Consider the following 20044-nt stretch of genomic DNA (forward strand, 5'->3'; position numbering starts at 1 on the left):
ACTTTGATTATGCGAAAACCCCAAATCTTTAACTAAAAATATAAAAAATATATATCATAAATAAAAATGATAGGAAATATGTTAGATTTTCTCTACTCTAACATGACATCCTTCACGTTTAATTTTAACATCCTTCATGTTTAAATTTTTTATCAATCTTGAGATTTTGATTTATTTTAGGGCCACAACACAAGACGCATGTTTCAAAGAGATGTTTTCCCATCGTAGTGCAATCCGCTAAACAAAAATTCCAACGAAATATATATTTAACAGTCAATTGTTTACATGATCAAGAAATAAAACGCGCTACAAAAAACAAATGCCACCCCGTTATGTACAAAACTTGAACGTGGAGTGAAAAAACCTTCCTACTCACCTTTGCGAAGTAGTTCGGTGATATACAACAATCCAATGGAATGTACTTAAACTACATATATTCATACTTCTACTCTCCTCGTAAAAGATTCTCAGTTGTAGCCTATTCTTAACCGCTTCAATTCTCCCTGAAAAATCGGGCTAGAAGTTAGCGTTCGGTGTGCCAGAATTCTTATGTCTTCTCGTGTGCATTCTCGTGAAATGCGAACAAGCTCCCAGAGGGCACCTCCAATAACCATGTCCTTTGCATTTACCTCTGGAATGTATTTTAATGAGAAGCTGTTAGGGGAAAAAATTTGAGTTATTATGTTTCAAGTTCAGAAAAACTTTTCAATATACCATGTTGTGCTAAATGACAGAGTGCAAGCTCAATATGCCGCCTGATTGGTGAAGCATCATTATTAGCATTCTGGACAATCCAGGCCAGAGCGCCATCCTCGATAAGGAGAGATCTTCCATGTTTAGACCCTGATGTATCGAGACACGTGTCAATAATAACATTTGATATTCATAAACTATTTACAGTCAAGTTCGTGATTATTTTGCACGTATAGACGGCTTCCGCTTTACTTTTTATTGTGGATAGTTTTTTGTTTTGATAATAAATAGCTGAATTAAGCTTCTACAGCTGCTCGCTACTATGTGACAAGCTTCAGCAAATTACCTTGAGTAGATGCTCTAGACTCGCATTTTGCAAAGTTTGCAATTCCACGAGCAACTTGAGCAAGGACGTCAGGATGCCTACATCTAACCATTCCAAGCAATGCTCTAATACCACCTTCGTCTCTTAACTTCATCTGCAGTTTGTCTGTATATATCAATGCAACCATTGTTACTGATAATGAAGTGCTAATAGCCAGATGAAAATGGTAAAGCCATTAGTATTTGTGCAATCAACTGCTAATTAATATTTAATGCTAAAAATAGTTGATCTCCAATAAAAGAAAGGCATGCTTAATCTTGCAAACAAAAAATCAGAGGTGATCTTTCCTATACCATGTGTGGTATAGTTTCAAGTCAGTACACTTGTACGAGATATAATGTATAACAAATAACAGCAATAACTGAAAACATAAGAAATCGTCTGTTTTCTGCAAGACCAGCAAAGGTTAAGCTGTTAAATGGACCAAAACCAGGCTTACCATTGCCGCAAAGATTTGCAATGGCTCCAGCAATCATACGGAGGGTTTGAGGATCTTCAGCATTTGCTGCTGCTATTGATAGCAAGCCTATGCCACCTTGAGCCATTATAAGCTCCTGGTTGGTTTCTGTTTGGATGTGTACAGAGTTAATACATTCAGATTGCTCAAAACTTTCGAGCATGAGATATTCATTTCAAATGAACACAGGATTTATTCCATAAGGAATGCACCTTATAATGAAAGACAGGAAAAATTACCATTCATTGCAAGATTTGCAATTGCACCAGCAGAAACTCTATGAATGGTCTCATCATCAGAGTTACTAAGAAGCATTAGCAAGGAAGCAAGACCACCGGCTTCTACAATCTTTTCCTGGTTTGTTTCTGAAAATCAAGTACAATGTAAGTATTAGCTACGTAATCATCAATAATTCTTAAAGCATATAGTGAGGCACATAACAATTCTTGTTACTGCATTGGAGGCTACTAGGGAATTCAAATTGTGTACATATTAGGATATATGAATCATGATGCCCTTATGCATCCAAAATCCTTAAGGATTTTGGCTGGGTTGGTAACTAAACAAGGTATCAGAAACACTTTATGCCTTGAATTAATATCCTCAGACTACTAATTTGGACATAAGTTGAATATTGCCCCAAAAGACTGGTTAATAGCGAACCACTCTTTAATACGGATAGGGCTTTTGAATCCGAAAGAGTCTTGAATATATATATGATTAAATTAGGCACTACTAACACCTTACGATAGCAGATGTGTTGTATTAGATAGGCAGTCCTTTGGTAATCCACACTGAACAATAATAAAAGAACAAAGAACGACACAAAACCAAAGGTCTAAAGCAAAAAAAAAAAAAAGAAGCTAGAATCTCCACTTATATGTCTCACAGTCAACAATAATTGCCCGGTACAGCACACGATGATCGGCTTCAGTACTTTTAGAGAAATTGTTAACCTGATGATATGCATTGGGGCATAGTGCCAGAACTTGTTAGTTTCTCATATTCATATGTTTAGTTTCTCCGTCTAAGCTTTGTGGAAATATTCATCATAAAAATGCCAGTCTGGCCTTAAGAAAGTCAAACAACATCAGAGAACTATGAATTTCTTAACATCTAATTTATGCTGGAACTGGTGTCCATCTGAAGAAAATTCAGATTTAGCACCAAACCCTATATTTCTTTAACAATGATTACATAATTTATCTTGCACAGTTGCACTAAAAAATTATGCACAAATTTTGATTGAATCAATGATCCATTTTGTTTCCCGTTCACCCTTTACTAGTTCAAGTGCTATCAGCAAGTAGCATCTTCAAATTTCCAATGTACAGATTTATGCTCAGTTATTACAAGAAAAAACAAACAAAGAAAACCTTCCTAGAAATCACAGAACAGATTTCCTCTAAGCAAGAGACTTACTACTCCTATGAGACAAGAGACTATAATAAAGAACATAATGACACATATTTGAGACAAGCAAGAAAGCTTTTAACTTTGATCGAGCTGTATGCATATCAATATATCAAAATGCATTTAATCCAAGATAAAATGAGTAACTGATTTTTCAACATCTTCATTAACATTTCCCTATATCAGATATTATTTGCACGAGCTGCAAAGTATAGCTTCTACAAAATATTCAGAACACACAGGTCGTGTACAGAACATACTAGTTCTCCAGAGAACTAGTACTCATTTGAGCTCAGCTCTATATACATATAGTTCCTCTAATCTTAAGTAAATTACCATAGTGTTGAGGAAAAGTAGATCTAAAAGTGTTGAGAACGTAGTTACAAGAACTAAAAGTTTTATATTACTAACAAAGTACCATATTTATTAACCAAATAAACTTTAATTCATATTAAAATATATACTTTTTGGTAAGTTCTGAATATCTCGTGAACCTTTTGACTGTCAAGATATAAACTTGATCGATATACGTAAATCAGATAAATTGTGTTTCCCCATCAAAAATCAAATCATGACCTAGCTCTTCTCCAAAATTGCTTGGGGAAAGTCATCTATTATGGAACAAGATTCGGGCAGAGTATTTTTTAATAGGATGGAGTGTTGAACAGATTTTCCATATGAAAGACCATCTGTTTCAGCTGGAGGCATAGTCACAGAGATTAAAATTAAAGAATAAAAACAACTCACAAGTCAAGAGATCAGAAATGCACCTTCAGCTGCAAGATTGGCGACAACTTTTACAGCATGTATACGCACATCAGGGTCTTCAGCCTCAAGTAATGACAATATCTTTTGTAGCCCAACTGTTGAAATATAGTATTATTAGTACATGAAAGCTTGAGGTTCAGCATGTTATGAGATCAAAGCAACTACTTAAGATCATATACAAACTGTCCATCACCTTGTTCAAAGAGTTTTGCTACCGATGCTTTCTCCCCATGTCCTGACTCCTGCAGCTGCTGGTTCCTAGCTTGAGAAACAGGGGAATCAATACCATTGGGAACTTCTACATCCCCGTTTTGGTCAAGTTGTCTCCTGGTCTACAAGAGCATACAGGGAATCAGCTAATCAGCTTGATTTACAGAATGTGTACACATTTAATATGAAATTAGGAGTAGCAGGAAGTTGTACAAAAATGCATTTCAACTGCCCAAGGTAAATAGTACCCTCTGTAATGGTATGGATTAAAATATTGTGTTCTATCCCTAATACACTCACATCCTGTTATCTTGCAAGCCAGGTAACATAAAAAATCCCCTCCCCCTTACTGCTGCAGTAATTATACTTTATATAAATGCAGTTGATCTTAGGACTTGCAATTGTGAATTTACGCAAATAGCTTTAGTCAGTAATTCTTGAAAAAGTCACCTTCCTCCAGAAATAAACAGAGGAAGGGATAGATGGGAGTGATCAGGCATAGGAAACTCACTTCTTAGAATACATGGTACTATGACGTGATCAAACACACATATTTGTCAATTGGTAAGGTAAACTTGTAGACATTTAACTAAGTCATTCAGTAATGGATTGCAAGGCCTGCATACCTTATCTGCTTCAAAGCTTAACTGCAATAGCTGATTTTGCAGTATAGCTATTTCTTCTTCAAGTTTCTCTTTCTGCTGTGTCTCACTTTCCAATGTCTTTCGCAGCTTTAGTATCTCAGAACTGCCAGCTGCCTAGTACACCAGTACAACTGCCATCAGTGGCGCAGTGACAAGTACAAAGTAGTACTCAAAAATGCAATATGAAGACGTATATATGATGCCTAAGTTTTACCTCTGATCGTTCCCGTTGCATTAGTTGATATTTAAGATTACTAAGTTCTTCTTCTGCACGTTTACGTATGGAAACCTCTTTCTCAAGCAGCAATTTAACCTCAGTAACTTGTTCAGAAGCAGAAATAACAGAAGCCTGTGTGTCACAGAGTGCACAACTGTTTAGAATCCACAAGCAGGGCTGTAAAGGCCAGCTAACTAAGGGTATTAATATAATAATTTAAAGACGAGGATATATATTATGGCAGAATATAAAACCTATTCAGGCTAAAAGTTGACAGAGCAAGCATGTCACTTTCATTGCAGGAAGCGATCTTGTTAATTAAGTGGCTGAAATATTGTTCCAAACATCTTAACAGAGCAAAGCAATTAGGTGACTATTTGACGCTTAGTTCCAGTGATTGATAGTTTGGCGGTTCAATTAAGACATATAAAGCTTAAGGTCGCACCTAGTATTTATACCTTATTTGTGCAGCCATACCTTATTTGTCATAAAGAGGTAAAAAGTTCAAATTTATACAAGGAATTTCTAGCAGTTAAGCAAGATATATAAGTTTGAGCTTGGACTTTATAGAACGGTGATTGTAACCATACCAATTAACATTGAAGGCCAAGAAACATGAAGAAGTTGAAATGGTAAAAAGCATCAACCTCAAGTTACAGTCATCTCAAGCCTGATATTAAACTCATGTAATGCACTTTATACAATTATAATAACCGGAAAGAGACATTTGTAGCACCACCACTAATTATCGTATTAATACCTTCCCTCTTCCATCGCCACTATTTTCTTGATGCAAAACCCACTGATCTTTGAGCTTCTGAATTGATTCCACATAGTCATTCTGATATTTCAGTCTCTCCTTCTAAATAAAGAACAGAAATAAATATTACTCAGAAGCTTCTTAACAAGTAATTGGACTCCGATAACGAAAACAAGCACAAAATTGAAGGTAATAAATTCCACACAACCACAAGCACATAACTATGTTCGTTCTCACAGTAACCGAATAACAAAACCATGAAATGATGTTTTCTCCAGTCCCTTTAGATTATGGCATCAAGTGGGAAGCAACTTGAAATAAGAAAATTTATGTCCAAACAATTTAAGCATCATATTACTGAGAATGGGCATTTCTTACATTATCCTGTTGGGGATTATTGATGCCTAGAGTACCTCCAATGCAACAACAAAAAAAAACGGGAATTCTAAGATTATCCTATATATGATTATGGATGCCCATAGTACCTCCAGTGCATCAGCAAAGTTTCTTTCAGCCTCGTCAATGCGTTTCTGTGCTTCTAAAGATAATCTATCAACCTCATCCTGAAATGCTTTCTGTCGTCTCTCGTGCTCTGCAATAAGTGTTTCTAGTTGTATATCAAGCCTTCTGGACAAACTCTTGTAATCAAACTCTTCTTTAATTTTCAGCATATTCTCCACCTTCATAGCCTATGAAATATAGAAGTTAGCTAGCTCATAGTGACCATAGATGTACTTAAACAATAATAATTACTCGTGACCCCATGGAAGAACTATAAGTTAAGCTACACAACAGTTTTAACTTTTTTTTAAATTCGACAGCACTGTAAGTGGAAAAGACAATGGATTACAAGAGAATAACATGAAAATATGATAATAGGGAAAGTAGCTACCATTGGAATAAAGGAGGCTTGAAAATTACCCTCTGTCCGAAAGAAATGGTACTTGAGGTCTCGGCTCGATGACGTGGAGATGGACCAATAGTAACAACCAGTGAAGTTCTTGCTGTGCCTGTAAAAATTAGCAAAAGGTTCATACATTGCATCCCTTGTTCCTCAAATAGGTTGCAGGATCATGAACTCTTGATATGTACCATAAAGTGTTGCAAAAGGGATTGCAGAGTGCTCAAGAAGACTTAATTTCTGCTTGGAGATAGAATTAGTTAACATGATCTCTTGGGAGATTTAATTCACTTCATATATCATGGTCCCTTATCAGTCCAGTATGTTCTTGGGAGATTTAGTGATACTAGTAATATGCTCTTTATGTAAGATGGATATGTTTATAAGCAATACTAATTAATTAAAGGCAATAAAGTTAGACTTTGTGTTTAGGGCTATTAGTTGTTTCTAAATATATTTTTAGAACATATCCAACTTCATAGGAATATAGGAGTAGCATATATTTGAATATTTTGTACCGCCGAATGAATCTCGAAGAAGTCTTGTAAGTTTTGAATCACGGACTGGAACATGAGAGCTATTTTCAGCCAATGCATTGATACACTTTCCTAGTGCGCTAAGAGAGAGATTGATAGACTTAGCCTCCTCCAATGTGTGGCCCTCACTGCCTACAAAATCACATACAGATGATTTAAGATTAAAAACCACTTTTCCGCAGGCCACTGGGTGATGCAATCAAAGTAAGAACATCACATATATTGTTTAAAAGGAAATACGCAACCATACATATAGGAGCCATATATATTATATGAAACTGCGAAAAAAAAAAAAAACATTGCATATAATTTATAATTTATATAAATAACTTGCAACAGATACCTGACTTGTCAATTCGCTCTGAACCAGCTAGATCAACAACAACAAGTTTGCCTTTCCGAACGATGCCCGGCTTCAATGTTCGATGCATGTGGGATTTGTCGCCGTTTTCATTTGAAACAGCAGAATCTCTTCCCTTTATTGACCTCTTAACTTGTACCTAATTAAAAAAAAATGAGGTCGACTTAATAACTATAAACAGGAACCAGTTGTTCATGTATGGTTTTGTTTTCGTTGAGATCACCAAAAGGCAGAAAGGATTACCATCAGAATAGCATGACTGCGAGAAGATTCCGTATTCAACTTGGTATTAGCTGCAAAGCGATGAGCTTCACCTAATCGCAGTAGTTCAAGAAAACTCTCTTGATCCCTGATTTCTACATGAGTAGCCCCAGGTAATGATATGTCTCCTGTTTTTGGATCTTCCAAAATGGAGATGTTGTCATTAGATGGATCAAGGAGGTCCTGTATAGTCTCCATATAAAGCTGCACATGTTAAATATTCCATCTCAAGTTAGCTCATATTTAGTTCAGTTAAGGTAGACAAGACCTTAATATACAAAGATCTCTTGTTCAAATACGTACCTGCAAATAGGAGACACACACAGAATCTGTCTCTGGGGATATTTCTGATAAAATATCCTCTAATGCGCGCACCATTATTCCACGAGCTGCAGTATCTTCATCTCCCAATCGTCCAAGCGTGTATGTTTTTCCAGTACCAGTTTGTCCATATGCCATTACTGTTCCATTGTAACCGTCCAGAACACTCTGCAAAGAATATAATACATAGTGTAAGCTGTAAACATTCAACTCCTAACTAATTAAACAAAAGAAAAATAAAACCGCCACATCAAATACCGGGAGCAAGAGTATTTGATAATATACACAAAGTTTACTAAAGGAAAAACCAAGTTCATCAAAAGAAATATGAGAGTGATTGACATGTTGAGTTTTGTAGGGACACACTAATATGTAATGAAAATTATCTTTTGAAGTTCTTCCGCTTTGATGACTGCTTAAGAAGCCAGAAAAGAGAGCCAAGAGTAAATTACATAAGTGGGTATTCAAGTGGTGTAGCATGAGCACAAACAGTTTATTATATTTATATAAGAAAAACAAGTGATTCTGGGAAAAATTAGTTACTAATGCACAAACTCCTGAAAACTTGATGGCAGGCATGGGAGATTTTCATTTAGAAAGTACCTCCACTACAGGCTTTGCTACAACTTCATAAACACGCTTTTGTGATGAAAATTCCGTAAGCACTTCATCAAACTCATAGGTATCTGAATCCCAGTTGTTTCTTCTAAGTTTTAATCTCTTGAGCTGAATCAAAACCAAAAACATCCATGCACTGTATTAAATCTGACCATTTAGAAGTATTACTAATTAATCAATTAGTGTGCAGAACTTAGATCAATATGCTATCATGAATACCTCTGGTTGCAACTCTACACAATCAGCAAAATCAGCATCAGATGCTAACTCCTCTGCATTTCGAGGTCGTAATCTTACAGCCACCCGAACTCTCCCGGGAACTATGGCAAGAAGTATATATAAATTTTTAAGGTTTTTGCCGCCAAAATGACAGAACGCAATTTAAAGTATATATTTGCAACAAAGAGAGGTCATAATTCATGAGTATCAAAGAAAAACAAGTATCATTTGTCATGTAATGTAATCAACAAACTGGCTGTCATTTCCCCAAAAAGTGAGGCTAGGAACTAAAGTATTAACAAGAGAACCTAATATTTTTACAAGATCTTCCTTGCAGTATAGTTTCTGTGTGTTCATTTCTGTGGAGGACCTCCAATAAAACAACTTAAATTCAAAGACCTGGATACATTAAGCAAATAGACATAAGAGAAAGGATAGTACAGAAACAGTTAAGAGCATGAGATACACATTGTTCGTCATTTAGCTCAAACCTTTCAGACCAAGGGGACACATGCCCCGGAACTAAAAAAAGTAGGAGAATTTTTTTATAACAAATTTGATATGAATCAAGGTGACCCACAAGAAAAGTAATTGCTAATTTTATATTGTTAATAATTCACTTCTAAAACATATAAAGTATGCAAACACACGGCACATGCCTTCAAGAGACAGAGACTGTGACATACCATTCCTAAAGACATATTGAAACAATAATTACAATTTACAAGTAAAGACTAAAAAGATTTCATTACAATATATATCTCTTGAAGCATATCTTTGTATGAGTGCATGTTAAAAAATTCATTTGGTGCCCCATAAGCAGAACTTTCTGTTGAAATATTATATAATCCTGGTACGCCCTCCTCTCAACACCTCGAGGCTTTAGGAGAATTGGTCACTTAACATGGTATCGGAGATGGGAGCCATTGTTTTAGATCATTTGTTACCCTAACAGGCAAGCTATTTAAATTGCCAAGTCATTTTCTGGCATGCAGATAGTGCCAGGATACATATTTTAATTGACACCCCCAACAATGAAGCTAATACTTTATTATTATGAAGTTTGATGATAATTATGTAATTTGCTGATAGAAGTATTAATATGCATTATGGATGTGATAATGTTTGTGATGAGAGTAATGATGCTCGTGCTCAAATACAAATATGCTGAGGACTGAACAGTGTTGCAAGTTCAATCCAGAGCAGCCACAGTAAAAACAAAAAAAAATATGTTTGTGTAGATCATGCTTGTATTTTACCCTGAATTATGCTCAAAAATCAACTATTTCTTCCACCTTGGATAGGTTTGTTCAGATAGCTGCATTGCATAACACCAATTCAAAGTACAATACTAACTTGTACAGTTTAAGTGTTTGCAGTTAAATTTATTCAAGTCAGAGAAACCAAAAGAGGTGTCAATCAGTTTGTGAGTACACTAGACCACCACGTATCTGATTAGTTTTTCAGGATCAAGTGTCTTTTCTCAAGGTTGAACGAAAAGTAACAGTTTGTCTCTTACTCCCTTGCATTAACCCATTCAGCTTAAATTTAAGAAATTAGAGTTCAATCACCACTTTTGCATAATAAATTAAAACTGATTTATTACACCCACATTTCATACATTCAATCTTAACATTAAAATCAATAGAGAAATTTATCATATGTATCTTGACCATTTCCATTATTTCAGTCACGATGAAAGCTCGATCTAAAGAGGTTACTAATATCACATCAATGACATGGATTTTGAAACAATTGGTGGACAAACAATATATTACAAGGTGTACCATTGTCTTCACAGATGCATAAATACGGTGGTTTACATACATGAAAAACTTTTGTTAGAATGCGGTTTATTGGAAAACTTTGAGAAAAAAACACCACAGCAGAAATCTCGAAACGGCGCTTTTGAGCATATGGTTTGGTAAATGAGGCTTTAACAGGCGAGATAATGGTCCTTTGTTAGTGCTAAAGTGATGAACAATGGTAGCCTAAAGTCATACACAAGACCAAGGTGGTGCCAGCTCAAATTGGGAGGGGGCCGGGCCCAGCTGCAGGTAATAAGCTGTGGTTGTCACTGATGTCATGATGTGTTACTCTATTAACTTGTTGCCACTATTTCTTGTGTTGTAATGCCTAATATTGCTGAAGGGGATTCTTCTTTTGTTTGTTCAGTTTAGTGATTCGCCACTCTCTGCCTAATTGTTCTCACAAAAGTAGGACATGATATATCATACTTACGGAAAAGAAAAAAAAAAAAAACTATCTAACAGATCGGTCTTAATAGACAAACTTAAATTCTGCCTTAAAAATTAACAGGACAACTCACAACAAACTTGAACTTTATAAAAGCCTCAAAATGCGAGAAAACGGTGTACCTAAAGAATCACATGGGACGGAGGGAGTATTCTTTTAAAGACAGCACTCTTATTCTTCTTGAGGTTGCTGATAATTGATTGTTACTATAAGATCAAGTAACAAATATAAACCTAATTTACACATAACATCGCAGGAAACTTCATCATATATCACACTATCACCTTAAGTCCACTTATCAACAAACCATTATGATGTAAAAATAACTTTGATCCACGAACATTATACACATAATTCAGTGATTTTCATCATTAAAATGCAATCAAGTCACCAACACCGCAACACGGGATACATTTCATCATTAATTGAGTAAATTCCAAAGGTCTAATTGCATGTTATCATAACTCAACCTAGCTACCCACTCAACCTAACTAAAATTCAGGTTAACTGAACTTCCACTTATATCAAGTTATCAACTATATAGAGAGAGGGAGGGAGAGGAAGAGGGGGCGAGGGAGAGGGGAAGAGAGAGAGGTACGGAGAGAGAGGGAGGGAGAGAGAGAGAGAGAGAGAGAGAGAGAGAGAGAGAGAGAGAGAGAGAGAGAGAGAGAGAGAGAGAGAGAGAGAGAGAGAGAGAGAGAGAGAGAGAGAGAGAGGATAAGTACCTCCAGGATCATACTTAAGAGCATTAACAGAACCAGTGCTGCTACGTCTAGGAGGAGGAGCCGAAGACACAGAATTGGCCGCAGACGCTTTAGATTTGAATGAAGAAGACGATGATGAAGACTTATTAGAATTGAGCGAGCTTCTAGTACCATTATTGCTCCCATAATTCCTGTAATTAGTTGCCGTGTTTGCCATTTTCAACACATCACCAGAAGAAGATAATACAATTAATTATTAACATATCATGATGAAGCTCAAAAACTGACAAACAATGTGTGTGTTTAAGTTGAATTGAATTGGAGGGGTTTCTGTTTTAAGGAAAGCTTAGTTGCAGTAGAATAATAATTATAGAAACAATAAAATGTAAGTAATGTAATGATGAGAAGTGGGGGGTGTGGCTACAGTCGTGGGTTGGATGGACTTGTTTCTAAAACTTCGGTAGTTTGTTTTGTGTTCTGTCTGTTTTTCTAGAGAGAGAAAGTTGTGTGTTTGTATTTTCTTATTTTGTGTGTGTGATGTTTGGTTTGTAGTTGTGGGGGAAATGAAGTGGGTCATGCATTTCTTGCACTTTAATTCAATTTCGTTTTCCGCTGTATTCCCCACTTTTTACTATATTTTCTCCCAACTTCTTTGTTGTTGAAGGTATGAATTATATTTTCTCTGGGCACATAGAATTAATAACATTGTTTTTCTGTGGTGTGTCTATAGGCACACACTAAGCGCTAACTTCTATGGGTATGGTACATTTTTATTGATCCTCCAATCATAAATATGGATGGTCCCCCTGCATTTACACCAAGTCCACCAATAAAAAACCACCAAACTCATCAAATTTAATTTTTTTTTTGTGCCCTTGGGCACATATTAGAAAGACCCTTAATAATAATGAGTGAATAATGGAATTTTGTTTTGTATATTTGATATATGGAAAATGCAAAATATTCCATGAAGTCCTGAAAAAAATCATTGAAATTAAATTTCACAAAGAGTGATATAAAATCAGTTTCCTTCTGATGCCATATCCATAACTAAGCAATTGTGGTCACTCGCATAATTTAAGCGATTTTTTTTGAGAGATATGTACATGTCGTAATATTCCAATTATTATTTTGAGCAATTCATCATAAATAAATTATTATAAAAATTCTTATCACTGAATCAACACCAACACCATGAGAATCATGCGCATCTATAATCCCGAACATGATGAACAACAAAAGAACATTAACTTTCCTTTCTGTGAAAGAATTTCTATTTATTGATTAGGTTTGGTTTGTTTTTCTAGATATATATCATCAAAGTTTCTAATTTACTTTTTTATTCAATTCAAGCAGAGATTATCATATTTGAGAATTAATCGTCTGTCTTATGACTTCGACTATCAAATTTAAGTTTTTTATTTTCATTTGCTTTTATTTTGATTTTCGACTTGTATTTTTGGGAGGTTTCTTTTTTTTTGAGAGTTTTATTTTTGCTTCCTGATCGTAAGTGGGGATCTTTGATTTGATGATGAAATTTTGTATTACATCGTGGTCGATAGCTTAAATGATAACTCTATCAGATCATGATGGAGAGGGTAATGGTAATTTAACAAGAATCATGAAGTGAGTACTTGTTTTTGTATATATGTTATCTTCTAAATATCGTTGAACTGGCTTTTCATAAAGATAGGAGATTGCAATTTATTATATGTTCGATTCGATTATTGATGTAGATGTCATATGATTTTTTATTGTAGATTAACACGTTTTTTCCAAAGAAAAAAATGCATCAAAATATAAAATAAACTCTCATAAAAGTAGACTAGACAAAATCTAAAAAAATTGGAAATCTATTGGAAAAGACAAGAGTTGAATTAAAAGTAATAAAAGTAAGAAATGATTAGAGCTTTCAACCGGTGGAAGCCGATGAAAGCCCTCGTATAACAGGATCGGCTATTTCGCGCTTGCTTGATTTTTTAATAACTGATATTGTTTTCAATTTATTCATTGAAGTGAAAATTTTGTTATGACATCACAAGTCATTTTTATACTAAAATATATAAATAATCATATACTCCCTCCATCCCAAATTAGATGATCCTTTTGAAAAAAAAAAAATCTCTTAAAATAGTTGAACTTCTCACTTTTCAATACATATTTAGCAACAATCTTCCATTCTCACCCTCTCTTATTTAGCATTTCCAATGTACTATTAATAGATATGGGTAAAGATGAAAAAATGAACAAAAATATGTGTGAAATGAGCAAAAAACTCATCTAAATTAAGATGAAGAGAATATTATTTTGATACCATTATTAAATATGCTCTTGAGGATATCTCATAAAGCAAAGAAAAAAAAGCAGTTAGCCGTGCGCTTCGAAATTTACAATCACCGAGTGTGTGACAGTAGCGGCGTGTGTTTATTGTCTCCTCTAACTCCCATAACCCATTTCACAACCGCTTGTTTAAATGCCCGCGAGTTGTGTATAATTTTTGTAAGGGAATTTCTATGGTGTGCCCAAGGGCACACAATAGTCCCTAACTCTAATAAAATAACTCATTTTGATTGGTGGATGAACAATAAATGATAATAGTCCCCTTGCATTCACATCAACTTCACCAATCAAAATAAGCCATTTTTATAGAATTTAGTGTTTAATGTGTGCCCTTGGGCACACATTAGAAAGACCGTTTTTGTAATGAGTACTTGCAAATTGCAATATGTCCACTATAAATTTGTATTTTGTCTTTGATTTGATAAGCGAAATTTTATTATTTTGATTTTACATTTGTAACTAAGTATAATTTAAGAAGCTCAAATTCACAAGAAGTATGTAAAATTAAAAATTATAATTTCTATGAAAGTGGGAATACCTACCTAGATATGAAAAATTACTTACCCAACTCCTTAGTTACTTGCACTTCCTTTATAGGAAGTTAAAAATTATATTCCATCCCGACACAAATATAAACATCTCATTTATTATAATTTCACGATATAAATATAGAAAATAATTTCGTATTATTAACCGAACAAGCACTAAATATTGTGCATATTTGTTTAAGAGAAGCGGAAGCTTTTTGGTCTTTACTTTTCTTGACTCGTTTTGTGTAAATAGGTAAAAGCACTTTTAATAAGTTGAAAATATTAATTTTTCTCAAAATTTATTATTTTTTTCTAAACACTTTATTAATTTATTAACTTCTCATCCTATTCTACTTCTTTACCTTAAACAACAAATCACTTTTTTAAATTTGTTCAAATAGTCTTATTATATACGAGTAGTTCGAGCTCCCGCTCCCTCGTATCCTCAAGTTAGTTTTTTATAGAGTACTCTATTTGTCTCAAAATAAGTGTCATTTTGATTTTTTTCACGTAATTTAAGGTGCACAAAAAACATGTTTTGATATATTATTTTTCAAAAAAAGAATTCTGAACAAAAGTTTAACATATATAATTTTATCCGGAAAAGATTCTGAAAAATAATATGTATAAATATTTTTTTTTTACATCTTAAATTATATGTAAAAAATGAAAAACGACACTTATTTTAAGACGGGGAGTACATTTTTGCGTTTTCCTCCCCTTTGTATTGCTTGACCAATTGCGGGTACCACGTTTTTATGTCTTCCCGTATCATATGCTTTGTTTCTTAAAGTGTAATAATATTTTGTACTATTTCTGTCCACCCATAATTATGATGCATATACAAAATCTGGTAAAATATAGATATAGCTTTTTGAAGGAGATTTTACTTGATAAGTGCACCGTTTATAATGAGTAAAGTCAGATATTCAATTATTTTTTTCAATAGTACGATAAACAAATGAATAAATACTTATCATGGAATAATTCATGTAACGAGAAAATGAGCACCGGTTAATAATAATATCACTAATAAAATGATATTAAAAATTAAGTTACAAATAATAAATTTTGAATTATTTAATCAACTGTGCTCTGCACAGAACTGATTCTATTTTAAAAAATTACATGAATTTGTAAGTTTATTCTGAAAATATTTTATTTATTCCTACACATAAGAATGTTAAATCTATACTATACTATACTATACTATAATAAGCCAACATTGGTATAATTTGTAGTCCTAAGTTTTAGTTATATTTTTTGGTTCGGTACTCTCCTTTTGGTACTACAAGTCTACATATGTGGAGTCTATTAGTCTTACATTGTTAAACAGTTTCAAATACTAAAAACACTCCTAACAATACCTTAGCATATAATATTTCATTAAAAAATTATAATGATGTTATAAATAAAATTATAAATAATAATTTTGAATATCTTTTTTTAACAAGAAGCTTTATATAACTCTTTTTAACTTTAACGTGTTCTATATCAATATAAACACCAAACATTACGTAACTCTTTCTAACTCTAATTTTAAAAGTTTCTGTTGTCAAAAAAATCAAGATTACAGAATTATGTTGAAATTCGATTGATTAGATTACTGAATTCTTCAAATGTATAACAAGATCGTCTATGTTTGGAAAAGATTTGAATTTTCTGATTTTTTTTAATTTTTAAATCTACATGTACTAAATTCGGATTAAATGTATTATATATATATATATATATATATATATATATATATAGTTAAGTTCTATGAAGTACATAAAAAATTGGAGTATTGGAGTACAAAGTTTGATAAAATGTAATCTAGTCATCTAAATTTCAATTTTTTTTGTCCAATAATATTTGCAAATATTTGACAACCTGCACATTATGTTCTGCAACATAAACATCATGATCAAATGGTAGAATGATTACTTTTATAAATCATAGGACTCTATGTTCTGCAATATAACTAATAAGCAGAACAATAATCTTAATACTTGTTAAAGTTGAAAGATATTAATGATTAATTGACAATTATGTGCAAGACAATTTATAAATGATAGATTATATCAAAATTTGGATAATCAAAAATATTATATAGGATCAAACTAAAAAATTATGATTTGTACTCCAATACTCCAATGTTTTTATGTACTCCATAGAACTTAACTCTCTCTCTATATATATATTAGGATTTGTCCATTTTCAAGTAATCGGGTGAAAATACAATCAGTAGAATAATATAATTTAATTAAAATCAATCTATTAATATTAATATACTAATAAAATGATGTTAAATTTTAAATTATAAATAATAAATTACGAATTATATACCTGCCCGTGCTTCGCACGGGTTAAAGGCTAGTATTTATAAAATGAGAAACAGTAAGAATCGTAGAGCTGTAGTCGAAACAGTTGAGTATAATGAACACCTTCCCTGATATTTGCTCTATATTACACCATAAAGTCGTAGCAACATTCATTCGAACATGTGAATGCCGATGATCTGTTACCATCAGCAGTTTGAAAGAGAGGAAAATTGTTCATCTGTCCCGCTGAAAAATTGTTTTCTTTGAATGACGAAAGTGGTCCGATAAATGATTGTATAATATATATATAATTATGTAAATTAATTATATTTTTGTGAAGTATATTGATATCTAATTAAAATTGAAATTTCTTATTTATTTTGAAATGCATATGACTATGAACTGGTGCAAACAATTTTCAAATTGAGTGATTTTATTTCAAAAATTAATTATCACAACAAACTTTCCTTGCAAGATTATCACAGCAAAATTGAGAGAAGTTATAATCTTGGTGATTTAAATAACGGAATGGCTAACCTTTACAAAAAAAAAAATAACGGAATGGCGATAAGCCATAATTAATGTCATTGACTATTGTTATACTTGCATGATTATCGGTGTATCCACATAAAACCATTCAAAATTTATTGGAATATTAACTCTACATTTATTGTTAATTTATATTTCAAATTTATATTTATAATAAAATAATATTTTATTTCAAAAAAATGTGAGAATATAGAATAATATTTTTGTCATATTTTAAATAACAATTTTTAATTTAATTTCATCCCACAAATAATAATGAGGCCCCCCTGCATACACACTAATTTCCAAACTAAAATAAGCCTTCTAATTAAAAACAGCCAATTTTGAGAATAATAATTTTATGACTTTTATTATTTAATATTATTCTGGTTGTACTCCACTATATACAAAAATCTAAAAATAATAAATGCTCTCAACCTGTGCCCTGACCCTGAGGGCACAGGTTAGAGTTTGTGTCAATCATTAATAGGGTGTATTGACACAAGACATTGGACTCAAATGTGGGACATCCCCTCATTTTGTCTGACGACTACATTAATTCTCAACTATCCTTTTGTCTCGTCAAAAATAACAACGGGACTGCAGACACATGCACGTAGATTATTTGGACATTTAAACTTTTTTTTTAGAAAGCTGAATATGTAAAGTACTCACTTCATCTCATTTGGTCCCTTTTACAAATTTTGCATATAAAGAATTGTAAAATATGATATTTTATTTTATTATTAAAATTATATTAATTATATAGAAACAAATGAGCTTACATACATTTTATTACAATTCTATCGATATTCATATGTTAATATTTAAAAATTATATGAATTAGCGATGATCGACATTGAAAAGTTGTATAAAAAATGTATTGGTCAATAAAGAAGATTAATATTATAGAAAATTTCTCAATATTGGAAAATCCCCGAATAATTCTTAAAATATATTTTATGACAATTATAATGATAAATTATATGAACTCTACATATGAGATCACGAAGTACCATAATACAGGTAAACAAGAGGTAACCAACTTACAAAATTTTGAGTAAATTAAGAGTACCCTTGTCCATTCACTGATTATATTCCAGATCTCATTCCAATGGAAGAGAGTTAACTCTAGGTCATTATCACATTTACAGTTAATGAGAAAGATGGGTGAACCGGAAGAAATAATTTAATAAAAATAATGTGTCAGTTGACTAAAAAATTGCTGGATGAATAATACGAGATAAAGTTAGGAGCTTTCTTTATGCAAAGTAACAAAGGACGAATATTGGACCGCCAAAAAATGTACAAATTTTAAAGAGCACTAATAAAAATTCTGATTACACAGATTCATAGTATAAAGCTCCTCAAATTAAAGCAAGAGCAAATCAAATCCCAGTCCCACGGGCCACCCGAAAGGAGGGGTATGCTTTCCTTTTGGTTGAGGCGGCAAAAAAGCTTAGAAAAAAGATGGAGAGATACGGACATTTAAAAGAGCTATAAAAAAAAGAGCTATCAACTTGCAACAAGGTATGATTTCTCGGAGATATCAAACTAATTTTAAAATAATATTTGCATATTTTCTACATTTTCGAGGATAAATTAATAATTTTATAAAATTATATATTATAGAAAAAATTTCAATAAAGACGCGTGCCCGTTCTTCCTATATTCATCTTTGCAGGACAGTGTCATCTTAATTGTAAGGGAAGAATGACAAAGTTGGAAGTACCGATTAAAATGAAGTCGGCAACGGTAATCAAATTTCTTGTCATACTTATGAAAATCGTATTCTAACTTTTTATTTTCCAGAAATTATACTAGATGATTTATAGTGCATTTTTTTACTACTCTCTCTGTTGAAATATAAGTCGTTTGATTTTTTGACACACAATTCTAATTTTTTTGACCGCATAGTAAAAATCATTATTTTTAAGATTTTCTTTTTTCGAATTACAATATTTATCATAGATTTTTGTTTAAAAAATAATTAAAAATAATGATTTTAATTATGCGGTCAAGTGACTTAGAAGTGTGCGCCAAAAAATCAAAATGTCTTTTATTTAAAAACATATGTTGTGTTTGGTTAGGGTGAATGGAATGGAATGAGTATAAATAAAAAAAAATAATAGAGTGTAGGAGGAAGGACTTCGAAAAAATGAGTGAGGGCAAATTTTGTATGTTAAAATTTGAGTAGAAAATAGGTATGATAAGGAATGGGGCATTCCTTCATAAATTGGAGGGCTTGAGATCTAGTTTAAGGGTGATATGAATGGAATGGTGGAAGGAATGAAATTATTATACATTCACCTAAATTATAGTTCAAATCTCATTCCATTCCCTCCATTTTCATTCACCCCAACCAAACACAACAATAGGGAGTAGAATAGTTAGAACGTTAATAATATATTTAGCAAAAAGAAGTTGGATAACTTATCTACGACTGGCTGCTTTATTCTTGTACCATGATACTTTCTTGAATCAGATTTGACGATTATCTTTGTTGGTCTAAAAAATGTGGTCCTCATACATACTGTACATGGGCTAAGTAATATGAACCTTGTGATGCATTGGCACAAATTATTGATACCTTATAATTGTTCACTCATAGTCCTTTTT

At 32.7% G+C, this 20044-nt stretch overlaps 1 protein-coding gene across 1 annotated transcript; it reads right to left on the reverse strand.

Annotated features, from left to right (window-relative positions):
• Positions 1–238: 238 nt before the first annotated feature.
• On the reverse strand, positions 239–12288 carry LOC108204880 (kinesin-like protein KIN-UA). The gene is made up of 19 exons (XM_017374536.2): positions 11746–12288; positions 8765–8865; positions 8531–8653; positions 7910–8095; positions 7589–7810; positions 7328–7484; positions 6967–7116; positions 6469–6557; positions 6033–6236; positions 5548–5649; positions 4785–4919; positions 4553–4684; positions 3910–4048; positions 3719–3811; positions 1775–1900; positions 1518–1643; positions 1040–1183; positions 715–843; positions 239–631 (listed from the first exon to the last, which is right to left on the reverse strand). The coding sequence occupies exons 1-19, from the start codon at positions 11939–11941 to the stop codon at positions 468–470; spliced, it is 2718 nt and encodes a 905-aa protein (XP_017230025.1). The 5' UTR covers positions 11942–12288; the 3' UTR covers positions 239–467.
• Between the last annotated feature and the right edge of the window lie 7756 nt (positions 12289–20044).

Source organism: Daucus carota, chromosome 1, assembly GCF_001625215.2.
Source record: "Daucus carota subsp. sativus chromosome 1, DH1 v3.0, whole genome shotgun sequence".
Classification (NCBI taxonomy): Eukaryota; Viridiplantae; Streptophyta; class Magnoliopsida; order Apiales; family Apiaceae; genus Daucus; species Daucus carota.

Bases quoted from the DNA above. Each gene is read 5' to 3' on its own strand.
- LOC108204880 (XM_017374536.2), bottom strand. From the start codon at position 11,941: ATGGCAAACACGGCAACTAATTACAGGAATTATGGGAGCAATAATGGT. The intron at 8,096-8,530 runs GTACTTTCTAAA...TATTCTTTGCAG, and splicing joins TAGCAAAGCCTGTAGTGGAG to AGTGTTCTGGACGGTTACAA. The intron at 7,485-7,588 runs GTAATCCTTTCT...TTTTTTAATTAG, and splicing joins GCAGTCATGCTATTCTGATG to GTACAAGTTAAGAGGTCAAT.